Genomic DNA, 17,508 nt, shown 5'->3' on the forward strand with positions numbered 1-17,508 from the left:
CCCTCCCCGGCGCCTCCGGGGGGCTCGTACCTCCGGCCGCTCCGCCCCGCCGCCGGATCCCTCCGCCGCCCGCCCTCCTCTTCCTCCTCTTCCTCCTCCCTCTCTCTTCCTTCTCCTGTTTCTCCTCCTTCTCCTCCTTCTCCTTCTTCCCCTCCTCCTTCCCCTCCTTCCCCTCCTCCTTCCCCTCCTTCTCCTCCTTCCCCTCCTTCTCCTCCTTCCCCTTCTTCCCCTCCTTCTCCTCCTTCTCCTCCTCCTCCTTCCCCTCCTTCTTCTCCTTCTCCTCCTTGCCCTCCTTCTCCTCCTTCCCCTCCTTCTCCTCTTTCTCCTCCTCCTCCTCCTTCCCCTCCTTCCCCTCCTTCTCCTTCCCCTCCTTCTCCTTCTCCTCCTTCCCCTCCTTCCCCTCCTTCCCCTCCTTCTCCTCCTTCTCCTCCTCCTCCTTCCCCTCCTTCTTCTCCTTCTCCTCCTTGCCCTCCTTCTCCTCCTTCCCCTTCTCCTCCTCTTTCTCCTCCTCCTCCTTCTCCTCCTTCCCCTCCTTCCCCTTCTCCTCCTTCTCCTTCTCCTCCTCCTCCTTCCCCTCCTTCTCCTCCTTCCCTTCCTTCTCCTCCTTCTCTGCCTCCTCCTCCTCCTCTCTCGCAGCCCTTTCCCGGTCCCTGCCCAGGCCTTTTCCCTTCGGGAAGCGTTTTCCAGACCCGCGGGCTGTTTCCTTTCGTCTCCGCTCGGTGGCGGCCGCTTCTCCCTCTCCCTGTGTCCCAGCTTTCCATCCCCCTGCGTCCCTAACCCGAGGAGGTTTCCCTTTTCCCTCTACCCGTTTTTCCATTTTTCCCCATCCTCCTGCGTCCTTAACCCGAGGAGGTTTCCCTTTTCCCTCTATCCCTTTTTCCATTTTTCCATATTTCCCCATCCCCTGCCCAACAGTATTCCATCCCCCTGCGTCCCTAACCCGAGGAGGTTTCCCTTTTCCCTCTACCCCTTTTTCCCTTTTTCCGTTTTCCCCCATCCCCCTGCATCCCTAGCCCGAGGAGGTTTCCCTTTTCCTTCTATCCCTTTTTCCCTTTTTTCCCTATTTTTTTTCCCCATCCCCTGCTATCCGACACTTTGCCGTGTCACCAGCGCTCAGGGCAGGGAGCGCCCGCGCCTCCATCTCCATGGAAAATATGACACCGGCGAAACTTGGAGCAGAAAGAAAATAAATAAGCAGCAAATTAAAAGAGTAGAAGTGCCAGGAGCTGTGCAGCGCGGAGCCTCGGGCTGTGCTGCTCACTCCCAGGCCTTTCGTTGTCCCATCCCGCGTTCCCCGCATTTCCCACGCAAGTTTCAAAGGGAATTTTTTCTTGGAGGTTAAGGGCAGCATAAATCCAAGAACTGATCCCTCCCTGCACGTACATTCCAGAAACACTGCGGCCAAGGGCCTGTTCCTGCTCCCCTTCAAAACTTCCAGTGCCAAAAGATGAGCCACGCGGGGTGTTGGGGCATTTAAATTTTAGCAGGTGAGGATTTCCTTCTCTCGGCCACAGGCTGAACACAAACATGTCCTTGCTGTAACTCCCTGCTGTTCATGTACACGGTCTGAGAGAGAAATTCCTGTTTCAAGTCTGCACAGAATCCCAGAATGGTTTGGGCTGGAAGGGATCTTAAAGATTATTTTGTTCCAACCCCCTGCCACGGTTCTTCTTCCACTATCCCAGGTTCCTCCAACCTGGCTTCGAACACTTCCAAGGATCCACCACAGCTTCTCTGGGCAACCTCACCACCCCCACAAGGAATTATTTTTTCCTCATATCCCACCTAAAGCTACTCTCCGTCAGTGTGAAGCCGTTCCCCCTTGTCCTGGCACTACAAGCCACTTGTTCTCAAACACCTGGAAATAACATCTACACCTGAGGACTTCAGGAAACTTCCACGCTACTCCTCCAGAAATGAAAGCTCGTGAGCAGCACAGATGTGGAATGAAAAGCAGGATATCTCCCCTGCCAGTAATTCCTGCCCCTCTGCACAAAGGAACTTACAGAACATCAGCCTCCTCCAGCAAAATGCCAGCAGACTAAAATAACCTTATTAGCTAATCCCAATCATCTAGGACACCACGCTTCTTCCCTTTAATTAATCTTGCCGGGATAGACTTCAAAGCTGGGACACTGGACTTGGAAAGAGGCTGGAAAAGAAAGGTTTTGGCTGGGCACACGGGACCGTACCTCTGGAACACGGAGCTGTGTCCTGCTCGCCGCGCGCATCAGGAAGCCGGCAGCCCGAAGTCTGAGCGCCCGAAGAATTTGTTGTTTTGATGGAGTTCAGAGCAAAGAGGGGAAGCGTGGGATGAAATCATTTTCTACATGATATTTCACATATATGCGCAGGACATTTATACTTCCTTTTTTGGTTTCCTTTTGGGGAAAACGGAGGCTTGGTGGGGGGAAAAATAAATAAATAAAGTGTGGGAGTGTGAGACAAGCGGCCACGTCTGCCTCTCCTTCTGCAGCTGTGTGCAATAGAGTCATCAGTGCTGATGAAGTGACTGAATGCCTCCATATATCTATATTTATTTATTATATATCTCTTTATTGCATCTTCTCTGCAATAAATCCCTCCCTGCTTTTAACTTTGGGAACATCGAGTACTGTGCCTGGAGAGGGGAAAGATCCTGGGAGATCTGATTCCTGGCAGGCCCAGCATTTGCATATTAGGCCTCAATGCTTTTTTATTACTTTAATTATATTTTATTGTGCATGACAACATAACGAGAACAATTAGCTGGAGGAAATCCTAAGACATAGATTTTCTACTTCTCTTCTCTGCAAATGCTGATTTTTTTTTTTTTTTTTGGAGGGAGTTGGTTACATATTTAGATTAAGATAGATGTCCATTTATGATAATTCTGTTTTACAGCCTGAAATATGGGGTAGGGAAATCAATAAGTAATTACAGTGTGCCCATTACTTTTTTTTTTTTTTTTTTGGCGCTCTGAAGCTGTCACTTGATCTGAATTTACACACAGAACCATCCCATGGCAGGAGGGTTGGAGCAAGATGACCTTTGAGGTCTCTTCCAACACAAAACCATTTTGTGATTCTCTAATCAACCTCCTCCATCTGTTTTTTTAGTCCATAGCAGAGCTAAGCAGGACCCTAAAATTGAGGAGTTTCATTCCTAAGGAGTACAATTCCATTCTTATTTTGCCTTAAAATAACGGTTAGATCCTTGGAGGTGCTTTAGAGGGGCTCCTGTAAAAATAAATTTATAAAGTGTGAGGATTCTTTGGCCAAATCCCCTTTCCCAGGCTCGCACCGAGGAGCTGTTGCCATCTGCTGGGAAAGCCTCGAATGGCTCCTCTAACCTGAGCTGCCGGGCAGGTAAAAACTCAGGAATTTGGGAAAAAAAAAAAGCATTTCCAAGCGCTTTGGGATCGTGGAGCTCCGAGGGGGGTTTGCACCGCTGTCAGCTCAGCATAAACAGCGAGGAAAATCAGCAAAAAGTGATGCTTTAAGGTTTTAAGTGTGGATAAACAGTGCCTGGATGCATTTTTCTTTCAGAAAAAAATTTCAATTTGTGTTTCAGATGGGATAATCGGCTGAGTTTCGCTGAGCTCCACCACAAAAATAAAGATTCTTTTGCTCCTTACAAATCATCAATTTCAAGCCAGTGAGAGAATGTTCAGGTATTTTGAACAGTTCTTTACACTCAGTACAAATTGCTCAGCCAGCTCCTGTTTTTCTGCTGCTTTTGGAAGCCAGCTGCCAAACCTTTACACCTTGGAGGGGAAAAGCACAGGGGAAATGATTCCCAAGTTCATTTCCCAAATGTGCCTATGGAGCAGAGGACTTAACCCCAGAAAACACAATTACATTGGTGCTGTGTTCCACATTCCTGCACTATTTCCAAACCTTTTTTCATCTCCCACCTTAAAACAGGCACCAGATTTTCTCCCTACAGCTTGTCCTGCAGTTTTGGAAATGCTGAAAATTCCCCAGAGTTGGTATTGGGACACAGGGTTTTGCTGATTTTGAGACACAGATCCTAATCTAGCAGAGCTTCTACAGTGACAGCTTATTACAGTTCCTAAACCTGGATAATCCACGGGCAGTCAGCATTTTTAGAGCCCTGAGCTTTTGTTCCACATCAGCATCATGAAAACAGCAAGGGCAGAGGAATCTGCTGGACATCGTGCCCTGAGTTTCCTTCTCTTTCTCCATCCTCTGGCAGGACGGGGGATTAAAAAGAAAGAGGTAACATCTAAAGAAATGGAGAATATAATTTCTTTTCACGTTTGAGGATTGTGGCACTAGAGAGATCTCAATCTCCTGACACAAAGCACAATTCAAACAGCACAACTCTGCTGAAAATCTGTGGTTTGTAACATTTGAGAAGCTGCAGAAGCTGAAACTTCCTTCTTCCCATACAAAATTATCTACCTGTAAACCTTTATTACTTTACAGACACTTTTCCATGTACCTTGATCTGTTAGATTCCTTCCTTTAGTATTTTTCTAAGGATCTTTTACATTGTTGACTTATCAGCTGCCAAAGTGCCCCTGGAATTTGAGGCAAATAGGGCATTGATTTTTTTGGATATAGCAAAACCCATGGAATTAATGTAATAGCAGATTTCAAAGACTTAAAATGCTGCTTTTACATCAGCGCCTGGACTACTGCTGCAAGGGAATAAAGTTGTGAATTTCAACATATTGCAATTTTTCTCTAGTACAAATAAGTTTAGCTAGAAAGGGCAGAGGATGGAAAGAAGAGGTTAATTTTACAAAGCTCAACTGCAGGGCCAGCAGGAGAAGCAAAAGGCAGGCAGCAGGGTTGCCTGTAAAGGAATAATAGGATGATAAAAAATGAAATTAATTGGGTGTAGAGGGGCAGATTTCACTTCCCACAGACAAAGCACTTCAAAGCAATGCCCGATTTTGTTACTTCTGAAGACACAAGACCTGGGAGACACTTGCAGCTCTAAAGCAAAGCTCCAGAACTCTGCTGTCCTTTCTTCTCTGCTTCTGGAACTACCTCCGAGGTTCAGCAAAGTCCCAGCACAAATTCTTGCAGGCTCCGAGACCCCTGCACCCCCAGGCTGGGCTCTGTAAACACAAAAAAACACCTCCAGAGGGCTCAGTGCTGCTCCCAGGGCTGGAGGGTTTTAAGCTGGACTTAAGGGTTACATGCAAACAACTAAATTGGCTTAACTATTTATAGAAGCCAAGACTTTTGGCGTGCTGGATCTCTGGCTGTGGCCATCAGCAAGCAGAGTGGCTGCTTACCAACACAGGCCTTTCCTAGGCAATAATACTGATTCATGATAGGCAATAATATTGATTTTTGATAGGCAATAATATTGATTTTTGATAGGTAATAATGTTGATTTATGGTTGAGAAGAGCTCACGGAGTGGAAACACAGGAGAGCCTTCTCCCGTGGCATCCAGGGCATGGAAAACAAAGGGAACATTTTTGCTCCATCCTACTGAACCACTGAATCTTTGAGGTTGGAAAAGCCCTCCAGAACCATCAAGTGCAACCTGTGACTTAAGAGCAGCACCCAAACAGAGAAACCCAATTCCTCATATAATTAAATAATCTTTATTTTTATAAAACTTCATACAAAGCATCTACACCATTCACTGGTGGAACATTAGTTGCTATTACACAGTAATTCAGACACAAGTTATTATTTCACACTAGTTCTGCAGTTTCCTCTCACAGTTTGCTCTAGCCACTATGGACTAGCCTGAGGACAGGTCCCACCCTGTGCTCCACAGCTTGGAATTTGTACTTTTGAGTCTGTGGTTCTATGCTGGAGCCCACTAAATGGGCCATGAGGCCTTGCTCTGCCTCATAAAGCCATTTCTAAATGCCCTTTTGTTTTCTTTACTTTCTAGAGCCTCAGAGATGAGCAGTGCTCTCCTTCTTCCAACCAATTTTCCCCCCCTGTTCAGAAAATGGGACCACTCAAACCATCGTATTCCAAAATATCTCCAAACAGGTGATTCACAGATACTGCAGTCACTGCCAGCCTCATCCACCTGGGCAGGTAAGGGCTGGAACCCCATGAAGCTGCACCCCAACCCTCAGCAAAGGTCAGGGCTGCTGACCTTTCCAAACCACCAGGGCTGCTCTGGAAACTCTTCGTGGTGGGCAGCTCAGCAGCTCACCAGGAAGGACCAGCCTCTTGTCACCTCCAGGACCTGTATTCACCATTTCTGCAGGAGCTGCTGCTGAAATCCCTAATTCCCTGCTCAGGCCAGTGCCTGAAACCCTTTTTTGGCTGAGATTCCTGCAACGCTGACCAGGGAAAACCCAGCAGACAACTTTTGCTCAGCTTGGGGCTCCCTGTGAGGAGGCAGCAGCACAGCTGACCTTTCTGTGCATGTCCAGCTCACTCCCTGTGACTCCTGCTGTTCAGCAAAACACCTCACTCCTGTTTTTGGGACACTGGGAAGTGCCCAGCTCAGGTGACAAAGCACTGCTGATGGCTCATAGCAGAAGTGCTTCACTCAAAGCAAGTTTTTTTACAGCACAGCCTGACACAAACCACTGAGAATCCATCAAATGTGGCTTGGTGCTAAATGGAAACAGCCTATGAGGTAGGTAAGCCTGGACCCACTTCCCAAAGTGGGTTAGGGTGAGGCAAAAAGGCTCCTGGATGTGCTCAACAGAGCAGCAGAGCTGGGAAAAAGAACCAGCAAGCCCCAACCAGCCCTTCTGGTCTCCTTTCAAGGCTTGGTAGTTCTGGATGAGTCAAGTCTCCTCTCCAGGACCAGCTCATCAGTTGGCTCTGCTCATCTGAAGGGGTTTTCTGGGGCTTCTTCAGGTCTTTGGCTGCAGCAGGCAAGGTTCAAGCAAAAGGGGGCACCTGAGCTGCACTGGAGGCTCAAAGGAAATGCTCAAAATTGCAGCAACAGCAAAGGAACAGCTTAAGGACATGCAATGAAATAAACTCCAGAAGCTCCCAACTGGGCATGGCTTTTCCCTACAAATGGGACTGGATAAGTAATGCTTACTTTTCTCCCAGTCAGGTTTATTTTTGCTTTAAAAAGACCAGATTCTGGGCCTCTCAGTTCTTTACTTACTAAGCTGTAAAATAAATCTCTCTGACCCTCTAAATGCTCACTTTTATAAAGTGACTCAGAGCCAGTCAGAGGGAAATCAAAGCCCAGGGGTCAAGGCATCAGTTCAGATGAAGGAGAGCCAAGGTCAGCCTGTGGCTTCCACAGGGCAGATTCCACAGGGCAGATTCCAAAATCCCAGTTTGGATTTTGGGCACGACAGAGGGAATTTTGATGTTCTGGAGACAAAATCAGAGCTTAGCTCATCAGCAAGAAAACCCCTGAGTGGCAAATCCTGATGGGGCTTCTCAAAGTGGAATGTGCTGGTTACCCAAGGAGATAAAAGCAGTGTTTGTAGGGGAGTTTTAACAGTCAGGGAAGAAGAGGGAAAAATCAGGAAAAATTTTCCCTTCTGAGTCTGTTTTGGGTGTATTCACAGAGCACCTAGTCCTGTATGGCGCCAGTGCTGATTAGAGCTTCTGGACACTACAGAAAATAAGTTATCAATATGGTACTTAATAAGTTATTAAAAGGAGTTAGAAAGGGTAGGAAACAACAACCTACCTAAAATACTGATTTTTTCTAGAGTCTCGCTCTAGCTTGACCACCAAAGTTGTTTCTCCCAAGGGAAACACAGGGGTGATGAACCAAGTGCAGATAACAACCATCACCTTGCATTTACATAGCACCTCTCAAGTAAAAATCTGAAAGTGCGTAACAGATGGAGCAGCTCCACCTCCCCCAAGTCACAGAGGGGGAATTAGGCACAGAGTTTGAGTCGTGTGACTTGCCCAAGGTCACACAACGAGGTGGTGGAAGAGCCAGGAATCCCAGCTCGGATGCAACACTAGGACACTTCTTCCTACCAGCATGAAGAGTCGCCCTAGCTGCCTAGGCTGCACAGGACACTGGACACGGAGACCTAGTGTTACCTCCTCCTCTCTTCTGAGATCCTGAAGGAGTTGGCTACAGACATCACTATTTACACCTGCACTGCTGGACTAGTCATGCTTAGTCTATAAAATTAGCCCTTCTTTCCCTCCTCGTTCAGGCTGTGCTGCGCCAGCTCTGCCAGGCCGAGCTCTGCAGACCCAGGCAATCCATGGCATAGCTCCATGGATTTCAGTGGAGTTAGGCCAGGGATAAATTTGGCTCCGGAGCTGCTAACGTGCGTTGGCTCCTCTCCCGACAGTGGCATTTCAGGCACCATCCCCCTCCTCGCCAGCCCGCGAACTCGAGGAACTCTTTGCTCGCCATCCTCTCAGTGGCTTTTGAGGTGCCCGTTGGTTTTCAAGCCCAGCTCGCGGCTCCTGCGGCTCCTCCAGGCCTGGTACTTCCTCATGCTCTTCCTGCGGGCGAAGCGGCAGATGCTGACCATGAACACCCAGGACACCACGTACATGACCACCCCTCCCAGCTTGATGTACCAGCGGGGCCTGGGCGAGGCCAGCTCGCAGTACATCAGCCAGGCCCCCACGCCGATGCGCACGCCGGTGAAGAGCACCACGAAGAGGAAATCCACCACGTCGCCCGTGAAGGTGTGGTAGCGGCCCAGCTCCTTGAGGAACCAGCGGGCCTGCAGCAGCGGGTTGGTGATCTCGCTGCCGAAGATGACGGCGTTGACGTCGGCGGCCGACTCGCCCAGGGCCAAGGAGGCGGCGATGCCCACGATGCTCACCAGGTGGTGGGCCAGCATCAGGGCACCCTCCGTCTGGAAGTACACGCACCAACACAGGTCGAAGATGAAGTAGCCCAAGCTAAGGCACAGCCCGTGCACCTGAAGGGTCGTGTTGGGTGTCCCTGAAAGGTAAAAACAGAGCTTTAAAGCGTGGAGGCAACAGGATGTGAGACAGGGCAGGGGTGTTCACCCCGGCTCATACTGGTGACAGCCTGGCCACGGAAGTCCCCCCGAGTCACGATGCCACAGCTGTTGGTCCGTAATGGACAGCTGCACACACAGGGTCACACGCTCTGCCAAACTGCAGCTGGGGAGGGGCATTACAGCAGCAAAACACAGTACCAGGCTCTCCGTTCCTCTGGGGCTTTCCACCACAAAGTGACTGAGATATCACTGCGGGCATCATCCCCCAGTGGGGCTGGGGACTGCGAGGAGCCCTGGGGGAGGTGGGAGCACGGATTTCCCCACTGACCTGGGTGGCTCAGGGGCCAGGGGCCGTCGATGAAGCCGATGTAAGCAGACAGGCAGGTGGCCAGGATGCCGTGGGTCAGCGTGACCAGCCTGCAGCTCCACTCGAGGCTCCGGTGCCGGTAGCGGTGGCAGAACCATTTGTAGAGGCAGAACCAGGCCAGCAGGCTGCAGGCTGCGCGCAGGGGCAGCGGGAACAGCATCCTGTCCTGGGAAGAGCAGGACACAGGACAGAAGGACACAGTGAGCAGGAGATGGAGCCTGTGCCAGTGTCAGCACAACCCACCACAGCTTTGCTCCGTAATCCTGAGTGTGCAGAGCAGCTTCTTGATGGGGCTGCTTGCTCCTGGCACATTTTCTCTGTGTGAAAACCACTTTATTCTCCTCACTGCAGGCTTCATTTCATCCTTACTGGCACCAAAACCCCCACATCTTTTGGATGCAAAAGAACAAGAATATATGTCCAAAAAGATTTCTTTTTTCAGCAGTATTTCCTTTACACATTTTCCCTCACATACACTGTCCAACAATCTCTCAAACAAGCAAAAGACAAATTGCCAGGACAAAATTACAGCACATAAACACTTGTGGATGTTGCTAAAACCCTCCAAATACACATTACTCTATTCTACACCTCATTCATCTAATGCCTTCCCAAGAAATGTGTGTCTCACTGCTCCCGAGCAGTCAGGGCAGCAGAAGCTGAGTCAGGCTTTGGGATGCAGGAGTTTCCAGTTGTGCAACAGCCAAAGCAGCTGGTACCTGCTGCCCAGCTCTGGCCTCACTCCCAGGCCTGGGGAGCACCAGGGGGACTTCACAGGATGAGGAGTCAGAGCTGCAAAGCCCAACCTTCCTGTTTGGCCTGTTGGAGCATTCCCAGGCATGACTGGAGGCTGGGTAAACAAAACCATTATGTTTTAATGGGCTTTGGGAACATGGAGAGATGAAATAGGGATGGGATTAACTGCTCTGAGCAGATATTTCCATTCACAGCTCTGCTGCTACAGGTCCAGATTCAGAGCAGATAAAGAAGGGAGAATTCTGATGTGACAAAAGGGATTGACACTAGAAAGGCCAGTATAACTTAAAAAGCAGCAATAATTACAGAACAATAAATAACAAATAAATAACAAAAAAATCTATAAAATAAACAACAAATAATTATATGTAATATACATATAAACAATAAATTAACAAATAGCATGTAATCATATATAAAATTATATTGTGTTATTGCATATATTATTATATATCTATTATACATAATAGATATGATAATTTGTATCACCAGTAGCAAGGAGGCCCCGAATGAAAGCAGCCTCTACAATAAACACACGCGCCTAAAAAACCCGGTGCAGAAAACGATTAAAACCCATATGAGCACCTCCAGCAAAGCACCGTTATCCCGTTATCCCCATTTTTTCTAGCCCAAGCGGGAAGATGGAGGAGCTCACGGACCAAGCCAGCAGCACGAACCGCATCCCCGGGCACCGCCTGCGCGCAGAGCCCGCATCCCGCGGGATGCAGCGGCCCCGCGCCCATCCCTGCCGCTCCCCGGGGACCGGGACAGGGACGGGGACACGGACAGGACCCTTCCCCAGCACCCACCTGCCGGGCCGCGCTGCCGGAGCCGCCCCCGATCACCGAGCGAGCGGCGGCGACCGAGGGGCGCCTGGCGGCCGGGAGGAGAGACGGCAGGGATGGGGATGGGGAGGAGGGACGGGAGGGATGGGGATGGGGAGGAGGAGGAGGAGGGACGGGAGGGATGGGGATGGGGAGGAGGGACGGGAGGGATGGGGATGAGGAGGAGGAGGAGGAGGGACGGGAGGGATGGGGATGGGGAGGAGGAGGAGGGACGGGAGGGATGGGGAGGAGGAGGAGGGACGGGAGGGATGGGGATGGGGAGGAGGAGGAGGGACGGGAGGGATGGGGAGGAGGAGGAGGGACGGGAGGGATGGGGATGGGGAGGAGGAGGAGGGACGGGAGGGATGGGGAGGAGGAGGAGGGACGGGAGGGATGGGGATGGGGAGGAGGAGGAGGGACGGCAGGGATGGGGATGGGGAGGAGGAGGAATGGCAGGGATGGGGATGGGGATGGGGAGGAGGGACGGCAGGGATGGGGATGGGGAGGAACGGGAGGAGGGAATAGGGGCGGTAGGGTGGCAGGAAAGGCGAGCCGCGGTCCTGCAGCGCATCCTTGGGAAAGCACACATCCCTGTTGCGCCATGCCCTGAGCTGGAAGGGATCCACCAGGATTGTGAGCCCAGCTTCTGCTCCTACAGCCCAAAAATCCCATCCTGTATGCATTTTTGGGAAAGCACACATCCCTGTTGCGCCATGCCCTGAGCTGGAAGGGATCCACCAGGATTGTGAGCGCAGCTCCTGCTCCCACAGCCCGACAATCCCACCCTGTGCTTCACAGTGGTGCCCCAAATCTCCTGGAGATCTTTAGGGCCGTGCCCGTTCCCTGGGGAGCCCGGGCAGCGCCCAGCATCCTCTTTTCCCGATATCCAACCTAAATCTCCGCTGGCACAGCTCCAGCCTGTCCCGATCACAAAGATCAGCAGCACCTATTCCCTGTGAGGAAGCTGCAGAGCCCAAACTGTGTCCCCGAGCCAAGTGTCCTCTCCAAACCCTTCAGTCGTTCAGCCCCGCTGCCGGAGCAGGTCGTGTCCCCTGTATGGGGCCGTGCTCCGTCGGTAGCCCGGGGACACAGGAATCAGTCCCACACCCACCCCGCCCGCTGCAATCACCCCAGAGATACGGGACAAAGCACACCCAGAGTTTGCCCTCCTCGTTCTGGTGTCAGCAGAACTGCTGCAGAGCTCCGGAGCTCTGCCCAGGGATGTGGCTGGATGTCTGTGCATCCTCCGGTCACAGCCCTGCTGCTCCAGGGCCAGACTCGGAGCAGGTCAGGAAGGGAGAATCCTGATGTGACAAAAGGGATTGACCAGCTGGAGAAGGCTGGTGGAAAGAAGAGCAACGAGTTGCAAAAATACCGAGGCCTTTTCCACACCCACTCATGAAAAAGATGCACACCCGGGGAATTTTTGAATCCAGGGGAAGCAGGGATTTTTTTGGAATAAAATGAGATGATCTTTAAGGTCCCTTCCAACCCAAACCATTCTGGGATTCTATGAGCAGCCAGAAAAAAAAAAAAGAAAAAAAAAAAAAAAAAAAAAAGATGTTCACAGAGGAGCACTCAGAGCAGCATCACGCCCAAGGTGACATCCCCCGAGGGGATTTGTCACCCAGAACGGAGCAGTGCAGCTGCAGCGGGCTGGGAGAGCTCACCCCCTGCCCTGGAGATCCCCTCCATCCCCTGCTTATGCAGCAGGTACAAAACCCAGAAATTTCTTCTCACTGCAGGCATTCAGCGCTGCCCATTCTCTCTCCTACCTTCCACATCCCAAATTCAGCAGCTACAAAAGTTCCTCCACCTTTCCTAAGCTACAGTCAAAACAACCTCTCACGCCCAAAAAACGTGGGGTTGGTTTTTTCCTTCATCCCGTCAAGTTTTACCTTTTGAAATGCAGATGGTGGGAGTGGCTTGACCTGCCTCTTACTCATCGTTAGTGCTTTCAGCTGGGTGTTCAACAAGATACAGATCTTACTTTTCCAGTTCAGGCCAGGTACAGGTTCCTACTGCTAAAAAATGCTCATCCTCCTGCTCTTTCAGCACATCCTAGTGAGCATTAATAGCGCGTTTGCCTCTAAGGTCTCATCTTGCTTCCCTCCACCTTTGCTGGCCCTCCAGTAGCCTCAGTAACACCTGAGATGGAGCTGCTTTAATATTTAGCTTAGGACAAAGGAAAGCATGGACAGACAGGAGGTTATAGGGCTGATGTTATCACATTAGGAGCATGGTTAGGTGGAATATTAAGAGAAAAAAAAAATTCTTGGCTCTGAGGGTGATGAGGAGCTGGGATGGAATTCCCAGAGAAGCTCTGCCTGCCCTGGAAGTGTCCAAGGCCAGGTTGGACGGGGCTTGGAGCAACCTGGAATAGAAGCAGAGGATTTTTGGGATAAGATGAGATGATCTTTAAGGTCCCTTCCAACCCAAACCACTCTGGGATTCTATGAGCAGCCAGGAAGAAAAACAGAGATGTTCACAGAAGAGCACTCGGAGCCTTAACAAGGCATTTCATGCAGGAGGTGGGACACACAGAAGCTGTGCGTTGTTTTTATGTTTCTAGCACAAACTTTGCACGGTGAGGCGCAAGGTAGCGAGTGAAATCATCTCCCTGTGGATTATACCAGAAGTGAGGTGCAGCTTTATACACCAATTTTCCTGTTTGCTTTGTGCAGAGTCAGCCCTTTCAATGGGCTGCGTTGCTCTGCCTCGTTTGGCCTGCAGATGAACAGAGTTCAGCAAAACAGCTCAGGGCAGGAACCTCTGCACACAGTTGTTTGCACACTGCTGCCAAGTTTAGTACAGCCCCAGCCTTCCCTCTGCTCTCCTGAACCTGTTCTAACCAGAGCTCACAGCAATAAAAAGCATCACAGAATGTATTTATTATCTTACCCGCACTGGGAAACTCCTTGTCCACAGTTGAACTGGGAATAAACAAGAACTGGAGACCTGGGAGCGACGGGACGTTATTAAAACTCAGCTTTTGTGGCTGTAAAAGCCCTCAGGGATATTTGTCAGATAAAAAGCAGACACCTCCATGAAAAATCACATTCTTTGCAATAAGAAATACAGTGGGCTAGTGGAGCTGGGTGATTTTCTAGCATCACATTAGAGGGTTCAGCACTAAAATTATCCTTGGGTGAGATTTAGCAGATGAAAACCTGAGGGTACTTATTTTATACCAAACCTCCCCAGGTAACTCTGGTGGCCCACAAGCAGTCTGGGTGCACTGGGATACCTTCCCAATTCTGTCCCTCAGCTGAAGGAAGAGGTTTTTCTCATTGGAAACCAATCCAGGCTCTCCTCAACTCCAGCAGGAGCAGAAACAACCAGAACCAGGCACTCAGTGGTGACTAGGACATCTCATACCCCTCATGATGTTCTCATGCTTTTGATTGCTTCTCCAAAGAAACCACAGACAAGTTACCCTGCAACTCTTCAGAACTGGGCATGGCCCCAGTGAAACCAGAGAGGCAGAGGAAAATAAAAGCAGCCTGGCATGGAGGAGGCCAGAATTGAAATTATTTTTGTGTTCAGCAAGAGCCAACCCCTCAGTCTGGGGGCTCGTCATCCCTCTGCAGCACAGATTGATTGGCAAAGCAAATTGTGGGTGCACTGCTCCCAAACCTGAGCTGCAGCTGAGCCTCACCTGCCCTTCACAGCTCCAGCCCGACCTGCAGAGCTCCTGCTTCAAGCTCCTGGCTCAGCCTGGGCTCATTTCCTCACCACCTCTCTGCTTCCTGAGCTGCACAAAGGGAATGGACCAGCCACTTTGGCATCCCCAGCCTCCCCTCAAGCCCCTTGGCCTCAGCCCTCACTCCAGCTGCCTCCTCAAGACCCAGAACAAAGGAACATCACAGCAGTCGGTTCTTTTTCACAAGAGAACTTGGCTTTATTAGAAGTCCCATCACTCAGAGGAGTTTTGGAAGAACACAGCGAGCCTGGCAGGTGCCCACACCTCAGCAGTGCCACTCCAGCTCCTGCTTTCCCAAAAATATTGGCCCAGGAACCTGCCCAGGTTCACAGCTGCAGTGCCTTCAGTGGATGTGTCCAAAGTGAGGTTATTTCAGGTTATTTTTTAATCTCTCCAGACACCTTGAGAAGCCCCAGCCAAAGGCTGGTATCTGCCCTGAACAGAGCCAAATTCAGGGAGATAAAGGCAGTGGAGGAGCTGCATCCCCGCTGCTCCCCTCCCTCACCTCTGCATTTGCTCCTCAGCTCAGTGAGGCTTTTGGAGGAGACTGAACTGTGGCCTTGAGCAGAGGGAAATTCACATTAAAACCCCAGGGAAAATGTCAGAACACGATTCTGAGAGGTAAAGAAAACGAGAGAACTGCTCCATGCTCTGAGGCCTGCTGGTGTGGAGCAGATGCCACACCGAGATCTGCCTAAACATTTCTGTCAGCCCTGGAAAGAGCCACATTTTTGACTTATTAACCATGAATTCAGCTTAAGTGGCTTGCAAATGAGCCAACCCCAGAACAGCAAGAACGTCCAGGGAGGCTCTTCACTATCCTCCCTCTCCCACAAAAAAGCCTGATTATTCTTTTTAAGCAATCCCAGCCTAGGCCAACACCTGCTCCTAGAGTTTATTGGCACAAATCTAATTCCTGACTCTTGTTTTTTGAGTCAGTCCCAGAGAAATCGCTCTGCTCTGAGATCAGCACCTGCCCCAGTGGAAGTGTTAAAAAAGAAGTGAAGGAAATGTGTCATTAGAAACGAGGTAAAACATTGCCTCACCTTGAGTACCATCACTCCACACTCTCCAAGGACAACTCCACTACACCCCTGCAAGCACTTCAGTCTTGTTCAGAGTCTTTCACTCGAGTATTTAGCCAGGCACATTGGATTAATAATCCAGGATTATTAAGGAAGGTGAGGCTCAGGAAATCTTTGCCAGGTCACGCCCCTTACCCAGTCCAACTGGCAGGAAAATGGGATTTTTCATATTCGATTTTCTCTACGCTCTCATAGAACTCTGCACTGGAAATGAGGACAGAACATAAAGATTGTGCAAATATTGGTTGCAGACTGATCATCTCTGGCATTGCCACCCTCCTCGGGACTGCACCAATTGCTGGAGAACTCAGGGAATCAGTGCCAGGCTCCTCAGCTTCCACTCAAATCCCTCTTCTCTCTGCTTTTCCATGTTCCTAGCACCGATCCATCTCCTCCAGGGGCAGCACAAAGTCTATTCCATGTCATTTTTAAGAGTTTTTTCACAGGAACAAGCTCCAGCAGCCAGGCCCCAAACCCAGGGGATCATCCTCTACAACCCATTAACGAGCAGCCAAGACGTTTCCACAGGTGCACCCCTACTCCTGAAGAGATTGCGTGTCCAGGGAAGGGTTTGTTTCCCACATTTTCCTCCTTACAAAGCGGCAAATTTCCACCATGAACCCCAAGGACACCACGTACATGGCCAGGCCCCCAGCCTTGAGGAGCCAGTTGGGTTCAGGGGACGTCACCATCCCATACATGATGCAGGCTCCCGCCCCGATCCGCAGCACCAGGAAGAGGAGCACGAAGAGGAAATCCACCAGTTTTCCCAGGGAAGTGTGGTAGGAGCCCGTTTCCCGCAGGAACCAGCGGGTCTGGAGCAGGGGGTTGGTGATTTCACTGACAAACACCACGGCGTTCACTTCCGTGGCGGATTTGCCCAGCCCCAGCACCAGGATCATGCCACAGATGCTCAGGGTGTGGTGGAGCAGCATCAGGTCCCCCTCCGTCTGGAAGTACAGGCACCAGCCCAGGTCAAAGATGAAGTAGCCCAAAGTCAGGGACAGCACGTGGATCTGGAGAGGGGTGTTTGGTGAACCTGGAATGGAAGATGTTCACAAATCATATTTAAGATGTTTTTCTACTTTACAGATCGCTACAGGTGCTTCTCTCCTCCTAAATTTCCAGCCTTATCCCAATAGGAGTATTTGGTTCTGCTTCCCCGTCACATCCCAGCCTGCCCAGCAGACCCTTCCCCATCTTGCCCCACTGCTGCTTCCCTTCTCCTTTCAGCCTTTTAGAAAAGCCAGACCTCCATCAGCAGCACTATCTGAGATTTAACGACAGAAACCAGCCAGCAGAACCCTGCAGCTGAGTTTCAGGAGTTATTACACCCTTCAAGATGTGAAAGCGCTTTGTTCTCCACGCCTTGCTACACCTCATGCTGCAATAAACTCAAGCTGCCAACCTGGAAACTTCCAATTTGTACATGGACAAGGAAAAAAAAAAAAAAAATAAAATAACAAAAGGATGAGCAGTGAGAAGTGGTGGAAAAAGAAGCAACAGAATTAAATAAACTTTAGCCCCAAACACACTGCTGTAAAAGGAGAGGAAATCAGCCCCTACCTCTACCTGTGACAGAGCCACAGGTGAGCACAGGTGAGACTGCAAACCTACCTGCATGGGTCAGAGGCCAGGGGCCGTCCAGGAACATGACATAGCCAGAGAGGCAGGTGACAAGGAGCCCGTGCAGGAGGGTGACCAGGCGGCAGCTCCACTTGCAGGAACGCCGCCTGTTCCAGCGGCAGAAGCAGCTGTAGAGACACAGCCAGGTGACAAAGCTGCAGCTCACCTCCAGGACGATGGCAACCATCCTGCTGCACACGGAGGGACAGCGTCAGGAGGGGCGGCAAGCCGCGCTCATCCCCACCATCCTCTGCATCCACCCCAGCACATCCATGGAAATCCCGGGCAGGA

The 17,508-nt window shown here is 50.6% G+C and overlaps 2 protein-coding genes across 2 annotated transcripts; both read right to left on the bottom strand.

Annotated features, from left to right (window-relative positions):
• Positions 1 to 5,545: 5,545 nt before the first annotated feature.
• TLCD5 (TLC domain containing 5) lies at positions 5,546 to 10,808 on the bottom strand. Its single transcript, XM_077788010.1, has 3 exons — positions 10,789 to 10,808; positions 9,185 to 9,389; positions 5,546 to 8,834 (listed from the first exon to the last, which is right to left on the bottom strand). The coding sequence occupies exons 2-3, from the start codon at positions 9,381 to 9,383 to the stop codon at positions 8,296 to 8,298; spliced, it is 738 nt and encodes a 245-aa protein (XP_077644136.1). The 5' UTR covers positions 9,384 to 9,389; positions 10,789 to 10,808; the 3' UTR covers positions 5,546 to 8,295.
• A 5,319-nt stretch (positions 10,809 to 16,127) lies between these two features.
• LOC110477540 (TLC domain-containing protein 5) lies at positions 16,128 to 17,508 on the bottom strand. Its single transcript, XM_021543385.2, has 2 exons — positions 17,209 to 17,508; positions 16,128 to 16,630 (listed from the first exon to the last, which is right to left on the bottom strand). Exons 1-2 carry the CDS (start codon positions 17,402 to 17,404, stop codon positions 16,128 to 16,130), a joined length of 699 nt encoding a protein of 232 aa, XP_021399060.2. The 5' UTR covers positions 17,405 to 17,508.

The sequence above is a fragment of the Lonchura striata genome, chromosome 23 (genome assembly GCF_046129695.1).
Source record: "Lonchura striata isolate bLonStr1 chromosome 23, bLonStr1.mat, whole genome shotgun sequence".
Classification (NCBI taxonomy): Eukaryota; Metazoa; Chordata; class Aves; order Passeriformes; family Estrildidae; genus Lonchura; species Lonchura striata.

Coding starts and splice junctions, on each gene's coding strand:
- LOC110477540 (XM_021543385.2), bottom strand. CDS start 17,404: ATGGTTGCCATCGTCCTGGAGGTGAGCTGCAGCTTTGTCACCTGGCTG. Junction 16,631..17,208: donor CTGGCCTCTGACCCATGCAG/GTAGGTTTGCAG, acceptor CTTCCATTCCAG/GTTCACCAAACACCCCTCTC.
- TLCD5 (XM_077788010.1), bottom strand. CDS start 9,383: ATGCTGTTCCCGCTGCCCCTGCGCGCAGCCTGCAGCCTGCTGGCCTGG. Junction 8,835..9,184: donor CTGGCCCCTGAGCCACCCAG/GTCAGTGGGGAA, acceptor TTTACCTTTCAG/GGACACCCAACACGACCCTT.